At 38.0% G+C, this 17,432-nt stretch overlaps 1 protein-coding gene across 1 annotated transcript in view; it reads right to left on the bottom strand.

Annotated features, from left to right (window-relative positions):
* Window positions 1–1,899: 1,899 nt before the first annotated feature.
* XB5764007.L (provisional ortholog of gamma-glutamyltransferase 1 L homeolog) overlaps window positions 1,900–17,432 on the bottom strand; it is a 32,791-nt gene continuing 17,258 nt past the window's right edge. The window contains 6 exon segments of the mRNA NM_001097089.1: window positions 1,900–3,459; window positions 3,543–3,627; window positions 4,046–4,216; window positions 5,991–6,153; window positions 11,981–12,149; window positions 13,727–13,814. Coding sequence (NP_001090558.1) covers window positions 3,185–3,459; window positions 3,543–3,627; window positions 4,046–4,216; window positions 5,991–6,153; window positions 11,981–12,149; window positions 13,727–13,814 — 951 coding nt within the window. The 3' untranslated portion in view covers window positions 1,900–3,184.

Consider the following 17,432-nt stretch of genomic DNA (forward strand, 5'->3'; position numbering starts at 1 on the left):
GGTAATTGCAACTGTGAAGTATTCACTCAACCTCCACTATCAGTTTCAATTCAACCCTGATAAATCTGCCCCTTAAGGTATGAGGAGCCAAATTACGTGAAAAACCCCTTATCCAGAAAACCCCATGTGGATAAAACCTCCTATAACTGTACATGTTACCTCACTGCCTTGTGCCCCATACGCAAGGAATTTGTATGTTCTCCCTGTTTCTGTAAAGGTTGTACTCAGGTTTCCTCTCACACGGTAAAAACATATGGGCAAGTTAAAGAAAAAAAGAAATAGTGACATGTTAGAATATTAACAGGAGTGTGTCACTATGCCTGAATAAACCCTAGTGCTGATAATCTTTTTTAATGAAGGCTCCCCCTGCCTCCCCAGCTCACCACTGACTACCCTGTATCAATCTCTAACAGGGATTAAAGGAGAACTGTTTCCTGAATTACATCACGTTAGTCGCAATTTTAACCGTTGGGTTTTTACTCCAACGTGACAACTTCATCCCAAAACAGCACCATTCCACCCCAAATGTCACTGGCCCAGCTGTTGATGTCATTGTCTAGATTTGGTTGCTGAACCCTATGTGTATAGGGCAACCCTACATATGTCACAGAATTTAAAGATATTTATTACATTAATATGCATTAGTATAGTGCTTTACATGTTAATAGTGCAGTTTTATATTTAAAATATAGATATTTAATTTACATTAGAATACTGTTTTAACCTATTTTGGGGTTAGGAAGGAATTTATTTTTCTTCGGGGAGACTAATTGGCCCCTGTTTTGCTGAGGGTTTTTGTTTTACCTTCCTCTGGATCAACATGTACAGTTTATCAAAGCCTAATCCCAAACCTTCATATTATATTATTATAGTTAGGGAGCACCTCCCTAACTAAACTTGAATTTTTTTAGATTTATTATACCCCAATGCTGCAAAAAGACAGAATCCGAAAACCCGGCATGAAATATAAATACTGTATGTGTCTGTCTTTAAATGTCAGCTTTGGATAGATGGCTCTGATTTATTCCAATTCATTACAAGGTATATGATCCAGATAAGGAACTGATCATTCCCAAGGATAACTGGCTGCATTTTGCTGCAATCACAATTAATTGATCATTTTCAAAATCAACATAAAGCCCACCTGGTCCTTACAATATATTTTCCACATGTTTATAAAAAGATTTCCATTCAGATTCCCTTTTGTACCTTTAGACTGAAAGATTTTAGATTTTATTTCTACATGACACACATACAGTAACACTGCCAATTGGCAGTTGCCAGGAGCAGCTATTCCATCTTATATACTGTATCATTACAAAAGTCATAAAAATGCCACAAAAATATCCTAAGAAATAACAATCATAAAAATGCCCTTTAGTTTGTGTCTTTTTTTAAAAAACGATGTAGCTTAGAACAGGGGTCCCCAACCACCGGGCCGCAGACACTCCTGCACTGGGCCGCCGAGCACAGAGGACAAAAACAAGGCGCGCCAAATTGGATGCCGGCACTTCCAAACTTGTTAGTGACCCCACCGACCCTGCCGACCCCACCCCCCGGTCCTTGCAAAAAAAAAAAAAGTATATTCCACAATACTTTCAAAGAAATGTGATTGTTATGAAGATGTAGTTTTACTTTGGCTTCCTTTGGATTGAGAAAAGGATCCAAAGTACCACTCTGTTGTTTGTGTTTGACATCCGCCATTGACTTTATACGTGACCTTGACAGGTTTGAAATGCCAGGTGTAATAAATCTAAAAAAAATCAAGTTTTTTTCCCACGAAAAATTTGAGTTTATGCCCCAAAATGCCTAACCAGAAAAAATCAAGATTTAGTAAATAAAATAAAAAACTCCCTAAATTTTGGAAAAATTGTCACAAAACATGGAAAGTAATTGAAATTTTTTTTTTTTATTTCTGGTGAACAATCTGAAAACAACTGAAGAGTGTTTGGAAAACCAACATCAGGAAATCACGTGGAACAATTCTTTCAGTTTAGTGTAAAGATAAGTAAGTTTGATACTGTATGTGGACTCTGCTACTTGCGCTGGATATAAATTCATTATGTTATATCAGTGCGGCACTACCTTGTTTTGTCACAACTTCCTATATATTTCATGATTTGCAGACGTTATCATCGGCAGTAAATACCACTCCTGCATCTAAATATAGCCTCTGAAATAGTATCCCACCTGTTAATAGTGTTTGCCTATTGTCTTTTTCCTGTAACCTTACATCCTCCCAAAGCCCCCCTGTCTGAATTATTAACCTCCTGCAAGAATTCTACTTGGCGGCCAAACCAAGAATTTACAATCCTGAATTAATGGGCAGGTTAAAAAAGGTACCCTATGTCTATAATAGGTATTCACATAATTACGAAACAGTTGAATGTCCTGTCAAGGACTTTTGAGGCTGTAGCGGAGAAGTATTTATGGTAAAGGTTTGTTGACTCCTGATTTGATGCTAAAAATAGCTAAAATATCAGTTATAAACTATTCTAGGACGGCTGTATATTTTTTTTTATTCTTAAAGAAAGGATGTAAAAAAATCTACAAGACTACCAGGAAATATACTCCTCAATCAAGCAGAAAAACTGAATATGATGTGTACTATAGTTACACTATATAATAGTCATAGTACACAATAGTAGTGTGCTATATTACTAATAGGTTGCTTTCACTCATAACAAACTTTGATTATAGAATCTCATTAATGAATGTCCGATTTAAATATCATGGGGATGCAGTGATGAAAATCACCTTTATATTAAATTGTTCTAGTACCCGAAACCCATTATCCAGAATGCTCCAAATTATGCTCCCATAGACTCCATTGTGATTAAATAATTTAAATGTTTAAAAAGATTCCCCTTTTCTCTGTAAAAATAAAACAAAACTTTGTACTTGATCCCAACTAAGATATAATGAATCCTTATTGGAAGCAAAACTGGCCGATTGGTTTTAATTAATGTTTAAATGATTTTTCAGTAGCCTTATGGTGCGGAGATCTAAATTACAGAAAGACCCTTTATCAAGAAAACCCCAAGTCTTGAGCATTCTGGATAATAGGTCTCATACCTGTTCTGTCTTTTTTAACCTTGGCAAGTATTTATACTTTAGGTATGTCATTCTTTCTCAAAAAAATCTGGTTAACCAGATAATGCACTGAACTATAAAACTACAGAGATTATATTGAATTGTGTTTCTCCTTGTGTTTATTCATGCAGTACCCCATTGCACAGCCATCTGCTCTGGGATCTGATCCAGCCCACCACACTTTACTATCATTACTATGAATACGATTCGGTCTCCACCAGTCCCCTTTGGAAATGATTTGGCCACGTCCAAATAGCTTCCTATCATGGCTGCAAATCGGACAGTGGATATCATGGCCTCTTGCTTTCAGTTCATCTGCTGCCATCTTGAAAATCCCATCCTCAAGGTAGAGCTGCCATTTCTGGTCTGAAATTTTAGTGAATAACAATTGAAATGTATAGAATTGTCGCACTTGATCATACAGAATTGTCAGAAATTGTCACAATTACCTTGTTTGGAGTATTCTACGTAAAAGCGAGGCGCATCAAGAGCTTGCTGAGGATTCATCCCAAATTCTGCCATATTTAAAAGAACCTGTTGAATTTATTAAGAATGCAGGACATAACAACTGTAAGCACAGTAGCTAGATAGTTTGGTTAATCCACTATACAAACAACAGTCTGCAGTATAATTTCAGGTCAACAACTCACTAAAATTAATGCAAAGATGAATTTCCCCTTTAAATGCGGGGATTTCTGGTTTTGATTCTGTCCCCTAGCACAGAGGGGAAGGAAATTACAAACAAGATTGGTCTAATCACTTATAGCTACCAAATAGCTGGTAGCAATTTCTTACTACCTATTTAAAAGCAAACATCTGATTGGTGGCTGACCAAATTTGGGCAATCCTTGAAACTTTTTTGTATTCTTCACAAGTGTGTAAAGAGAAAACACAATTACAGGCAACTTTTTATCTCAAGATGTTTTCTAGTCTCTAGTTTGGCTCTACTCACCTGTACATGTCCCTGAGGTTGCATAAATCCCCCCATCACACCAAATGAACACAACAGGTCCTGCGTATCTGCAGTTGTAGCCATAGCCGGGATGATGGTATGAAAGGGTCGTTTGCCAGGTGCTAAGCAGTTTGGGTCGCCCTTTGACAGTGAAAAGTTTTTCCCTCGGTTCTACAACCAATACATGGAACCAACATTTTATATCCAAATAATTGGCAGTAGTGTTTATTTGCCAAAAAATGTATTTGCTAACATTATCATCAAAATGGATTGACTATTACCCACTTCAAAGCCTATGACATGGTTTAAAAAACATAATCTTTTATTTACTCTCAAGTAAATTTTTCTAATATGATGTAAATACTGTAAAGCCCATGAACCTCTCAAACTTGCCATCAGGTCTTTCGCCATTTAATTGTGGTTTTTGAAAAAGTTTCCAAATCACACCTTTCCATGCCCTTTTATTGTCAAATTCCTGTTATTTAGGTGCAGATCAGCACTAAAGCCTACAGAACAGTGTGAGACATAATTTACAGGGCCATAGAGTTCAGAGCACTAAGAGTTAAGCTCGCCATAGATGTACAGATATAATTTCGGACTGTGTATGGAGTGTCCCGACATTTTTCGTGCCATGGCGATCGGTCTTTCAGACGATCGGACAGGTTAGATCATTTCTGTCGGCTGGCGATAATGTCTCTGCATGTATTATCTGACGATTTTCAGTGGAAGATCACAAACTTTTGTTGGACATAAACTGTCGTACGATTGCTGTCAGGGCAGAACATCGTCTGATCTGTTCTTTTACTACTTTATTTAAACTGAAGGTTAGTGGCAAATCGGGAGATATGTTCGTTCGTCCAATATTGCGAACAAACGTCTATGGCCACCTTTAGAGGCAAAATTTGGCATACTCAGCTCTCTCCACCTGTGCTGGATAAGATCATCATCCATGTTGGATAAAAAGCAACAGATTCTGAGATATAAAACTCAGCATTCTTAGAAAAACATGCATAGATGGTTCCATTCTGTTTATTATTGTTAAGCAGAGTTGTGTGCCTCTAGAGCCACATGGTTCGAATATTATTGCTAATGATTATCAAATTGTATCGGGAGTAAGGACTCTTACACACGGCCATTTTTTTCTGTGCTCCCCTGTGTTGCTCTTTCTTCCGTTCAGCCGCAGGGGAGTGCAGGAGTAGACGCAGTCAATTATTTTGAAGGGGACCACAGACGCATGTAAGCGGCAAACGCAGGTGGGATGCAGCATGTTGCATTTCACCTGCGTTCGGCACATACATGTATCTGTGTGAGTACAGCCCCCTTCACAATAATTGACTGCATCTACTCCTGCGCTCTCCTGCGGCTGAATTGAAGAAATTGCAGCGCAGGTAAAACCGTCCGTGTGTAAGGGCCTTAACAGAAACTAATCCTGTATGGTATGGCCAGGGCAGCTACTGTACAAGGGATCATGCATCGTATGGCCATATTACTTTTGACCTACAGAAGAACCATACACTTATAACACAATATATTTTATTATCACTAAAGTGATTACAACTGATGACCAGGTGTTCTTCATGATTGACAAATAGCCACAAGAAGCAGAAGTAATTTGCATTTCTACAGACTGCATGTAAATTTGAGAGCCAATCTTCCTCTTTTAAACAGGAACTTCTTCTACACAGGGGTAATAGAGGAAGATTATACAGCCAGGCAGTGGGGTAGCATGGGGAATCTTGACTCTGCTACATCAGATGTGTCCTGGACTGGCTGTAATAAGTCTAATCGATATTGATATTTAATTATATTAATAGAAAATGTGAGTAACCCAAGACCCAATACAGATTTAAGAACACAGGCCACAACCTTAATGCAATTCATGGGTTAGGAAAGGCAAATGTCCCTCTTATTACCAAGGAACATTAGCAAAATATAACCTCCTTACTTGTAAAGTAAAGCCACAGGCCTCAGGCACTAGTCCCGTGCCAAAATCTTGATAATTACTGTTTATAAAAGAACAGGCATTGCCTTGGGGATCTACCACAGAAAAATAAACGGTGTCACTCCCAGTTTCATAAGGGTTTCCATGGGTATTATCGTCCAATGCTCTGAAAACGTAAACAAGGTAGACAACAGTGATTCTATGACAAGAACAGTAACTACAAAAAAAGATTTAACCCCTTTAATAAAATTATAAATTGTAAGGCTCTCTAGTCCTACAGTTTCATTCTGTAAACCCTGTATATTTGTTCCTTTAATTACAGCTATGTAAGTTGCTGTCACTGTACTTATAGATAATGATGAACTCTTGGCATACACAGTATGTCCAACTGTAAAGTATTAGCACGACACACCTACTAAGCTGCATATGTCTAAAGCAATTATTTTCCTGTTAGCAAATGAAAATATCCACCAGCAAATTACTTTCATGGGAATACAAAGCTTCTAACACCCTCCTGTAGAACATAGTGTTATCCACATGGCTTAAAAAGAATGGAGACATTTATATAAAGTGTGTGTGGTGGGGTGGGGTGAGTGTGGTGTGTGTGTGTGTTCTGAGAAAGACAGAACTGACTGAGAGAGATAGATGTATGGGATTTGTTATCCGGAAACTCGTTATCCAGAAAGCTCAGAATTATGGAAAGGCCATCTCCCATAGACTCCATTTTATCCAAATAATCCAGATTTTTAAATCTAATAATAAAACAGTACCTTTTACTTGATCCAAACTAGGATGTAATTAATCCTTATTGGAAGCAAAAGTAGCCTATTGGGTTTATTTAATGTTCACATGATTTTCTAGTAGACTTACGATATGAAGATCCAAACTACAGAAAGATCATTTATCCAGAAAACACCAGGCCCGACCATTCTGGATAACAGGGGGGGTGTGTGTGTGTGTGTGTGTGTGCTCAAAAAAAGACCAGCAACACTGGGAACTTCTTCACAATATTATTGCATGTACATTGCGCATGCAATAATATATAATTTTGTGAATGCAAATTCCTTACTACTATGTTATTTCAATAACCACGCTACCTATGGTGTGTTGAATTAAACAAATAGAAAGAAGACAAGTTGGTTAGACTAAAGAGAAGTTTTGTGTACAATATAGTGTAGATTACTCCAGAAGGAGCCTGTATGCAACTCTATTGGAGCATTTAGATAAACCCATTATTTGTGGATTTCTTGTGGATTACCTGTTTCACAATTATATTTTTATTGCACATGATTCATAACACCAGTGGCCCCAATTTGAATTGCCTCTCTAGTTGCCAGCTCTTCTGCTCCTAGTTGTCCTCATTGAACCTCGCCCCTTTGCTCTCCAGACATTTCCCTGGGACGTTTGTAACCTCACAAGCTAGTGCTCCTTTTTAGAATTCATCACTGTGTTATCTCCATACAGAATAGTAGGACTGTGTTTCCCAAACAGTTGTCTTAAAATAGTGTATGCCCATTAATGTTTTTATTATGTTTGTCTGAGAGCAAAAATCTATATGGTGGTTGTATGCTTGGCCAGAGTTGCTAGGTGGCACTGCAGTTCTAACCTCATTATTTTATATGTATTGTACATAACAAAACAGAAGTCCAAGCTAACAGAATGGAAAACCAGTTCCAAAGTCTACCGTCTTTTATGGTGATGTGATTTTCAGTGTTATTTCAGTCCTATGATATTAGGCCCAACCCAGCCAGTAAAGTTAAGTAAACACTTTTATCTTAAGTACACAAAGCTGTCTAACACACACTGGTACCAGTTTGTACAGGGCAGTGGGCTGTGCTCATGAAGTCATTTTCTAAAGGGCAATTCTTAGATAAACTGTGCGTGTAATATATATTTTTAAAGATATTCAGCATAAGGCCCATGGCACACAGGGAGATGTCATATCTGTAGTTAAATCTTCTCTGCTTGTGGTGATCATACTTTTAGTCAATTGAAAGTCTTTTACGGAAGATTTGTTGCCTGTGGTAGTGAAGATCTAACCGAGGGTGACAATTGCCATCATCCTAAGGGCAGAGACACACGCTGCTATTTCAGGAGATTTATCACCCAGCGACAAAACGCTTCTTCTTCGGGCAACTAATCTCCCCGAACTGCTTTCCTGCCGGCTAGAATGTAAATCGTTGCCGGGATGGCACTCGGAACACTTTGTTTTCCAAAGTTGCCTCACAAGGAAACTTCGGGTGACTTCGGAAAGTCCGAATCGATCCGAGTGCCCTCCCGCCGGCGATGTACATTCTAGCTGTCAGTTTGGGGAGATTTGTCGCTGGGCGACTAATTTCCCGAAATAGCAGTGTGGGTGTCTCTGCCCTTAAACAACACCTTGACTTAAGTTGGGTATTGTTTAACTTTAATATTTAGGTCTTTTAAAAAAGATTTTTAATATAAAATTATTTTCTAAAAAAGGTAAAGGGATTTAATATTGTGATAGCCCCATTTGCAGTCCCTAAGTTTCAGCAGAGCTATGTATACAGCATCATTGTGTCTGAAGCATGGCGGGTCCTCGTTAGTAAATGCATGTAACGCACATACATATTAACTAAATACAAATGGTGTCTTTTCTCGCTCCATCTTTTGTTGACACTTCCCTTAACATAATGTAAACAGTGGCACATAAGGGGTTTTCTTTGCATCAGTAGACACACACAAAGTGAATTTTGGTGCAAAAATTAAATTTTTCCATCTTAAATTTTGCTCTGTGTGCTCTGACAAACTGATAGATTGCAAGTCCAGGCTTCTGCCTACGCCTAGTTCCAGCCCTGGTTGTCTTTAAATAAAGATGTACACTTCAAGACACCAACAATAGAATAACTAATACAAATTTATTTCACCTGTCATGTTTTATATTTGAGTTTTTCTTTTTTTAAAGTTTTTCAATTCTGTATATTTAGTAAGATATCAGCAGTTTAATAGTGGACCTTTGGTTTCTTTCTTTTCCATGGGCTGTGGATTTTAGAGCCCTGGTAAGAGCCAAAGAAAAGAACTGCTTCCCTCCAGTTCAAAACAACTATCTGAGTACCCCACGGGGCAGATTTATCAAGGGTTGAAGTGAGGGAATTTTCAAAGTAAAAAAATTCAAAATTCGAAGTAATTTTTTGGATAATTCGACCATCAAATAGGATACTATGACTTCGAATTTACTTTGAATTCAATTCGCAGTAAAATAGTTTGAATATTCGAATATTCGATAACCGAAGTAATGTCTCTTTAAAAAAACTTTGACAAATTAAAGGAAAACTATAACCCCCAAACCATGTAGGTCTCTATTAAGTAAAACAGCTCATGTGTAAAACCCTGCTTCATGTAAATTAACCATTATCATAATAATATACTTTTTTAGTAGTATGTGACATTGGGTAATCATAAATAGAAAATTGCCATTTTAAAAAATTAGGGCCGCCCCCTGAGATCGTAAGATTCACTGTGCACACGTACAAACCACATGAGCCAATTAACAGACAGAGTTCTGCCTTTTGCTTTCTCACTTCTTCCTGTTACAGTTAGTGTTGTAGTTTTTCTGGTCAGGTGATCTCTGAGGCAGCACAGATAGAGTCACGAAATGGTGGTTCAAGGCAAGAGATGTAAAAGGTCAATATTTATGTAAATATATATTCCAGTTTGGTAAGATTCTTTAATATGTCATTCAATTTGATATAAACTATCTGTTGTTTAAGTATTCATTTTGGGGGTATAGTTTTCCTTTAAACCTGCCAAAGTGCTATGTTAGCCTATGGGGACCTTCTAATGCATTTTTTGTAGTCAAAGTAAAATCGTATGATCGTACGATAAAATCGTTCGAAACGTTCAATTTAATCGTTCGATCGAACGATTTTACTTTGACCGCAAAACGGTCAAATTCGGTAAAATAAACTTCGACTTCGATATTCAAAGTCAAAGTATAGCCATTCGATGGTTGAATTTCGAAGTATATTTCACTTCGAAATTCGACCTTTGATAAATCTGCCCCCACATGTTATTCATTGAATGATATGGGCCAAATTGCCTAATTCTAATTATCAACTCCAAAGTCCACAAACGATACATAGAGTAGAGTATTCCTGGAGATACAGCCTGCATATACAATTAACCCTTGTGATGACAAGGCCTACGACAGAGCTGGCTAAAATAGTGCAAAAAGTGTTTTATTGAGTATTTATTTTAAAAAGGAATCTAAAGTGAAAAATAAAATTAATTAAACAATTTAGCCATTTGTATGTTACTTTAACAAATTGGCTTCCAAGTATGAAATATCAGAAATTTGAAGTTGCTGTTCTATCACTTGCTAAATAAAATGGAATGGGAAAAACAAAAACACATCTTGATGGGGAATGTCAACCCAAAACATTTTTTTTTTTTGCCTAATAAAAAAAACATTATGGTAAGAACTTTTTGCAATATACATTCATTACAATTTTCTGAGGTTTTTAAGTTGTGTGTATATGTTATGCTATTGAAAGCAGTGTTTGTCTGTCCCTGTCTATTCATTCAGACTGTAAATACAATGTAAGACTGGGCAGCTGATTAACAGACCTGTCTTTGATGGGGAACTAAGACTTTTGCAACATTGTTTAAAAAGTAACAACCAGGAGTTAAACAAATGCTGCTTTGAATAGCAATTGTTTTTACAAATACAGTAACTTTAAAAGCACTGACATTTTTTTAATAAATGTATATTGAAATGTTGCTTAGAATTATGTTTTCTTTTGTTAAGCAAATTTTTATTTTTGGGTTGACTTGCCCTTTAAATAGGGTTGCCACCTTTTTTTAAATTCTTTACCGGCTGGTGGGGGGCGGGGACATAAAGGGGCGGGCCGTGATGTCAAAATGGGCGAGCCGTGATGTCAAAAGGGGTGGGGCCATACCACGGACGCTTAAAGAAGGAAAAGAAAAGCTAAGTTCCAGAGGATTGGGGGCAGGCCGAGGGCTCTTTTTAATCGTATTACAAATTTACCGGCAGCTACATTGCCGGTAAATTTTTTAATACCGGCCCCGGCATTGGCAGGTATTTTACCGGCTGGATGGCAACCCTACCTTTAAACCATCGCAATGTAGGACTATACAATGAACACAATAATTGTTCTTTTTTTAGGCACTTTCCAAATCAATTGCTGTTGCATACTGTAGGTTCATGACATACGTTGCTAGCCGCTATAATCAAATCTTAATAAAATACTTATTTTTAAAACTACAAATACTGCATCACTGAAAAGAGTATAATCAGATTTTTCTCTTCTCACTTAGCTCTGTATTTTGGTCTATTTAGCTCTGTATTTAAGTCTATTTAGCTCTGTATTTAGGTCTATTTAGCTCTGTATTTAAGTCTATTAAGCTCTGTTTTTAGGGCCTCTGACACAAGCCCACCTGCCTTTAATCACATCCCCTGCTCCTTATCTATGTAACATTGCAGCACAGATGAGTCAATAGATTCTCCCTGCCAGGACAGTTTCCTAAGGTTAAGTATTATTTGGTGAAGTGGTTGCCGTTTAGTACCACCTTTGACATTTAATCTGGCATCATTCCTGGCACAAGTCATTATTGCCCTCTGTCTCACTTTAGTAAATGGAAGAGTTTTTAGAATGCCCTACGCTAAACCCAGCCCTGCCAATAAAGAAAAAAAGTAAGAAATTGGAAAGGATGTCTCCCATAGACTCCATTTTATCCAAATAATCCAAATTTTTAAAAATGATCTCCTTTTTCTCTGTAATAATACAACAGTAGCTTGTACTTGATACAATTTAAGATATAATTAATCCTTATTGGAAGCAAAACCAGCCTATTGGTTTATTTAATGTTTACATGATTTTCTAGCAGACTTAAGGTATAAAGATCTAAATTACGTAAAGATCTGTTATATGGAAAACCCCAGGTCCCCAGCATTCTGGATAAAAGGTCCCATACCTGTTTGGTTATTAAATGAATAAGAATGCTGTCCTTACCTCTGCAGATCAATAAGCTTTGCACGTCTTTCAGCATAGGATTTACTGAGCAGCTGTTCCACAGGCACAGGTGTATGAGCAGGGTCAGCACAGTACCATGAATCTAAAATACTTAATTTCATAACTTCAGTTAGGATGTGCAGATAATCAGCGCTATTGTGGCCCATATCTGAAATGCACCAAACAGCAGAGTAAGTCACAGCTCATCAGTTATGGCCATGATAATAAGCTACTACCAAACCTATGACTTTGGTGCAGGAAATGTGTACCTTATTGTATTATACAACATGACATCTGTGCTTATTTACACTTAATAGAAATAAGTATTAAAAGAAACATTTAATTTAAAAGCAACTGTAAAAAGGGAAAGTTTATTTTTAAATAATTCCAATGAGGGTGCCTGTCTGACGGATTGCAGCAGGTAATGTCAAAAAGTTGGTGCAGTAAAGCCAAAGGCCCAGTAGTTTCGGCATTCAAAAGATCTAATAAAACGCAGTTCTTTAGAGAAGCCTACCCTCACTCTGCACAACTACCAACAATACCACATACAGTATCTCTCACCCACTCAATTCTGATCTTGCCCACTCCCACACCTTGTGTCTTATTACCTTACCTTTAGATTGTAAACTCCTTCAAACACCTTTTGTACCGGTATCGGTTGTGATGTATGTAACTCCATGGGGCACATTTACTCTGGGTCGAATATTGAGGGTTAATTAACCCTCGATATTCGACCGCCGAAGTCGAAGGATTTACAGCATTTCCTTTGTTCGTACGATCGAAGGAAAAATCTTTTGATTGAACGATTAAATCATTCGAATTGAAGGATTTTAATCCATCGATCGAACAATTTTCCTTCGATCAAAAAAAAGCTAGGAAAGCCTATGGGGAGCTTCCCCATAGGCTAACATTGATGCTCGGTAGGTTTTAGCTGGCGAAGTAGGTAGTCGAAGTTTTTTTTAAAGAGACAGGACTATCGAATGGTCAAATAGTCAAATGATTTTTAGTTCGAAACGTTCGATTCGAAGTCGTAGTCGAAGGTCGAAGTAGCCAATTCGATGGTCGAAGTAGCCAAAAAAAAATGTGCCCCCAAATGTTCTATGTACAGTATGTAATTAATGTGATTTAGTTGGCGCTATATAAATAAATGTTAATAATAATAATACTTTGATGGGTTAATAAAGTTTATTGTTAAATAATCAATATGAGGAAGAGGAGGAGTGTTGACTATCTTGACACTGTTAGGCTAGGGTTGAGCAAGCAAAGTGAGAATAGGAGAGACAAGATTGTGTGGAATAGATACCAAAACATACAGCGTGTGTCAACAAATACGAACATCTATTCCGTTTTTTTTGCTTTTTTGTCAAATTCTGCATCTATGCATACTGTAGATACAGTGATCACTTATTCAATACTTGGTACAGTTAGCTCAATGCCAATTCTAAACAGTGGTGGGTTTATAAAAAGAATCTTACAATGTGCAAAATTAAATCTCCACCTTTATTGTCTCCATTAATACCCTGTTCTTTGCTAGAATATCCCTGTAACTGTAATTTACTGGCCCCACATACAGTAAATTGTAGCTTGTATTCTGTTGGAAAAGATAGGGCCAATGTGCCCTACAAACTCAACAGTTACAGTGCCTGCTGCCCCTTTATTAGAAGGCCCTATACAACAACATTTACATGCATTTTTAGCAGAATCCTACAGATATGCATGCATCTGACTAAATATATTCTCTTTTACCTTTCAATTGAAAACTTTCCAGTATATTTAGAGCCATAAGAGCTATGATTCCTTGTCCATTTGGAGGTAACTCCCAAACCTTGATTCCCTGGTGAGAAAAATACTGTTCCTGTTAGTTTCAGGTATTCTTTTTATTTAATTTAGTTTTCCTCGAGTAGTAGTGTATAAAAGCAAAAATAACTGTTCATCCTTAGTCAAGCAGCACATAGGGAGATTTGTGTGGGGTTTGCCCTTCCTACTAAAAAATGTAGTCAAAATGCCACAATCACATCCCTGCTGATGGAAAATGGCAACACTGAATATCTTTTTGTTAAATACATGCAAATGTGGGACCAAATCACATGGAAATCATCAGTTCTTGTATTGACAACAATGGGGGCTGAAGGGGGAGCGGGATTTTTGACAACATGTTTCATGTGACAATAACCCTTTAAAATGACCCCTTGTAAGATAGCTAGAGCTATCAACCCCCCCCTATTTTTTTAGCCCTCTCCCCCATCTTTTGTCATCCTACCCCATTCCCCCAAATTTGAATCATTCCCCTGATTTTTTTGTGCATGTTCTCTTTAAATTCCAGGCAAGCATAAACCGTAAGCCTTCAGTCATTGGCAGCATATACAGACTTCCAAAGCTCACATCTTCTTTGGGGGTTATTTATCAAAGGTCGAGTTGCGTTTCCCATGAAAAATTAGAGTTTTCAACTGTATTTTTTTCAAAAATCATTTTTTCAGGTTAAAAAAAAACTCAACCAGCTAAAACCAAGCGATTCAATGTTTTTTTTCCGGTCAATTTGATTTTTCACTCCAATTACCCTGATTCGAGTTTTTTGCATTCAAGTTTTTTCTTAAATTAGAAACCATTCGAGTTGTGAGTTCATTTGAGGTTGAAAAAAACTCAAATAACTCTTTGATAAATAACCCCCTTTATGTTAGACTGGGCTTGTGCATAGTCCACTTACTAAACTAACTCAAATGATGCCAAAACTGATACTTGCTCATCCAATGTTGTGATGATAAAACGATCCTGCGTTTAGTGGGTGTGCTCCTGATAATTAGCTTGCTGCAGCACCACAATTAAATATACATAACATAAAACGATACTGTGACTCATGTTATTTATAATTAAAGCAAAACTTGAAAATGTTCAGTGAATTCCTGTTCAGTGTTTGAATGCTAATAATTACAAACATATTATGTATGATATAACTTTCCCAAGTGGAAGGCAGGTTTAATCATGTGGCTCTGTTCCAGGGATTGGGTGTGGTGCAAGCAAATAGAGGAACTAATACTGCTGGCATTGCAGTCATATATTTGATCTATTCACAGAACAAGTTTGAAGGGTTTCCAAAAGAAAAAAACACAATATGTTAGGGATTGAATGTGTTATCGCTAGTGATGCACCGAATCCACTATTTTGGATTTGCCGAACCTCAGAATCCTTTGCGAAAGATTCGGCCGAATACCGAACCGAATCCGAACCCTAATTTGCATGTGCAAGGGAAAGGGGAGAACATTTTTTACTTCCTTGTTTTGTGACAAAAAGTAATGCGATTTCCCTCCCCGCCCCTAATTTGCATATGCAAATTAGAATTCGGTTCGGCCAGGCAGAAGGATTCGGCCGAATCCGAATCCTGCTGAAAAAGGCCGAATCCTGTCCGAATCCCAAACTGAATCCTGGATTCGGTGCATCCCTAGTTATCGCTGATAACTGCCAAACAAAAGCTTTTTGTAGTCCATGCTCTGGTATTTCTTTTCAAGCAGTTATAGAGCATTTGTACCATTAAAGAAGGTGAGAACCTTGTCTCCAGTAGCATTTTGCCTGCTGCTATCCGCAGTTACAGCTTTCTCACCAGTATTGTGCTGATTGGTCCAGAACAATCACCTGTCCATCATTGTGTTCCCTGGCAGCGGAACTTCCTCACGGCATCAAAAATACAAAGTTGATCGGACTAGTGAAGATGAATTAAAGCTTTGTTTACCAAACATTAAAAGTGCATAATGTCCTAACTACTGACGCGTTTCGTGTTCTTTGGCACTTCCTCAGAGTATCCGCAGGCTATCCACAGTTACTTTTCAGTCTGAGAGGGAGGCCAGATGAGGAGGGCCACATCTATGCAGTTATATGGAATAAAACACTATCAACTGCACACCTGCCTCCCTTTCCATACATATCTGAGCAGGTGCATAAACATCTGCAGACAAAGCTACACCAATACCTGATCAGTCTCTTACTAAAATGCTTTGAGCAAGCACTCATTTCATACTTGTTTTAGAAATAATTGCTAACTGAGATTCATAATAATGACTATTACAACCTATTATTAAATAGTGAGTAGGATTCCTTTTAATGGTTAAATAACTGCATATAATTGCAAAGCAATGTTTCTGAACTGTGTGGTCTATTGTTCAGGTTAACATTATGCAGGTATGGGACCTGTTATCCAGAATGCTCAGATCCTGGAGTTTTTCTGGCTAAAGGATCTTTCTGTAATTTGGATCTTCATACCGTAAGTCGATTAGAAACTCATGTAAACATTAAATAAACCCAATAGGCTGGTTTTGCCTCCAATGAGGATTACTTATGTTTTAGTTTGGATCAAGTACAAGGTACTATTTTGTTATTACAGAAAAAAGGAGAAATTCATAGTTTGCTGGATAACAGGTTTCTGGATAACGGATCCCATTCCTGTACTTGAAACTGATTTTGATTTAGTTTGCCAGGGCACACACTGTATCACAAGGGGTGCGGCTCTAAAACCAGTTCTAACACCATGTTTCACTGCTATGTGCTGATTCCCAGATGGGAAAATATAAAACACTAAAGGCCCTCATACACGGGTCGATGAAAGCTGCCGACCAAGTCGACAGCTTATTGGCTCGTGCCTAGAGCCCCCTGGACGGGCGTCCCTGATCAATATCTAGCCAAAAGTTGGGCAGATGCTGATCGGGCAGGTTAAACACACCCTTTGGATCGTTGATGAGTACCCGATCTGACCGCCCGTCTGGCCTCCGTTCTGATCCTATCGTTGGGCCCTAGAGCCCACGATCGGATCAGCCCAATATCGCCCACTTCAACGTGGGCATATCGGGGAGAGATGCGCTTGTTTGGATCTCCCTGTGTATGGCCACCTTAACTTATAGGTTGCATTAAGATCTCAGTGATGAATGAATTTGGGCTAGCAATTCAGGTATAGCCTTTGGTGTATTGTAAATGTTGATTCAAGTTTTTCAAAGTACTATACATTCAGCAGTTCTTGTCCATTCACTAAATAGTGTTCATGAGTTGCATGTTGCCCAAGCCACACAGTTGGGGGCCGATTCACCAAGGGTCGAATGTCGAGGATTAAAGGAATTAAAATCCTTCGACTTCGAATATCGAAGTCGAAGGATTTTAGCGCTAATAATTTGATCGAAGGATTATTCCTTCGATCGAACGATTAAATCCTTCGAATCGAACGATTCGAAGGATTTTAATCCAACGATCCAACGATCATAGGAATATCCTTCGATCAAAAAAAGTTAGCCAAGCCTATGGGGACCTTCCCTAGAGGCTAACATTGAGTTCGGTAGCTTTTAGATGGCGAACTAGGGGGCAGTGACCAGCTCCAATGTTGTAGCTCCCACCCTTCCCAACTATAGTCAGGTGATCCCACTGGTGTCTAATAAAAGGGCAGCCAAGTTTGGGAGTTTTACTTTGAAAGCAGCAA

The sequence above is a fragment of the Xenopus laevis genome, chromosome 5L (assembly GCF_017654675.1).
Source record: "Xenopus laevis strain J_2021 chromosome 5L, Xenopus_laevis_v10.1, whole genome shotgun sequence".
In the NCBI taxonomy this organism is placed as follows: Eukaryota; Metazoa; Chordata; class Amphibia; order Anura; family Pipidae; genus Xenopus; species Xenopus laevis.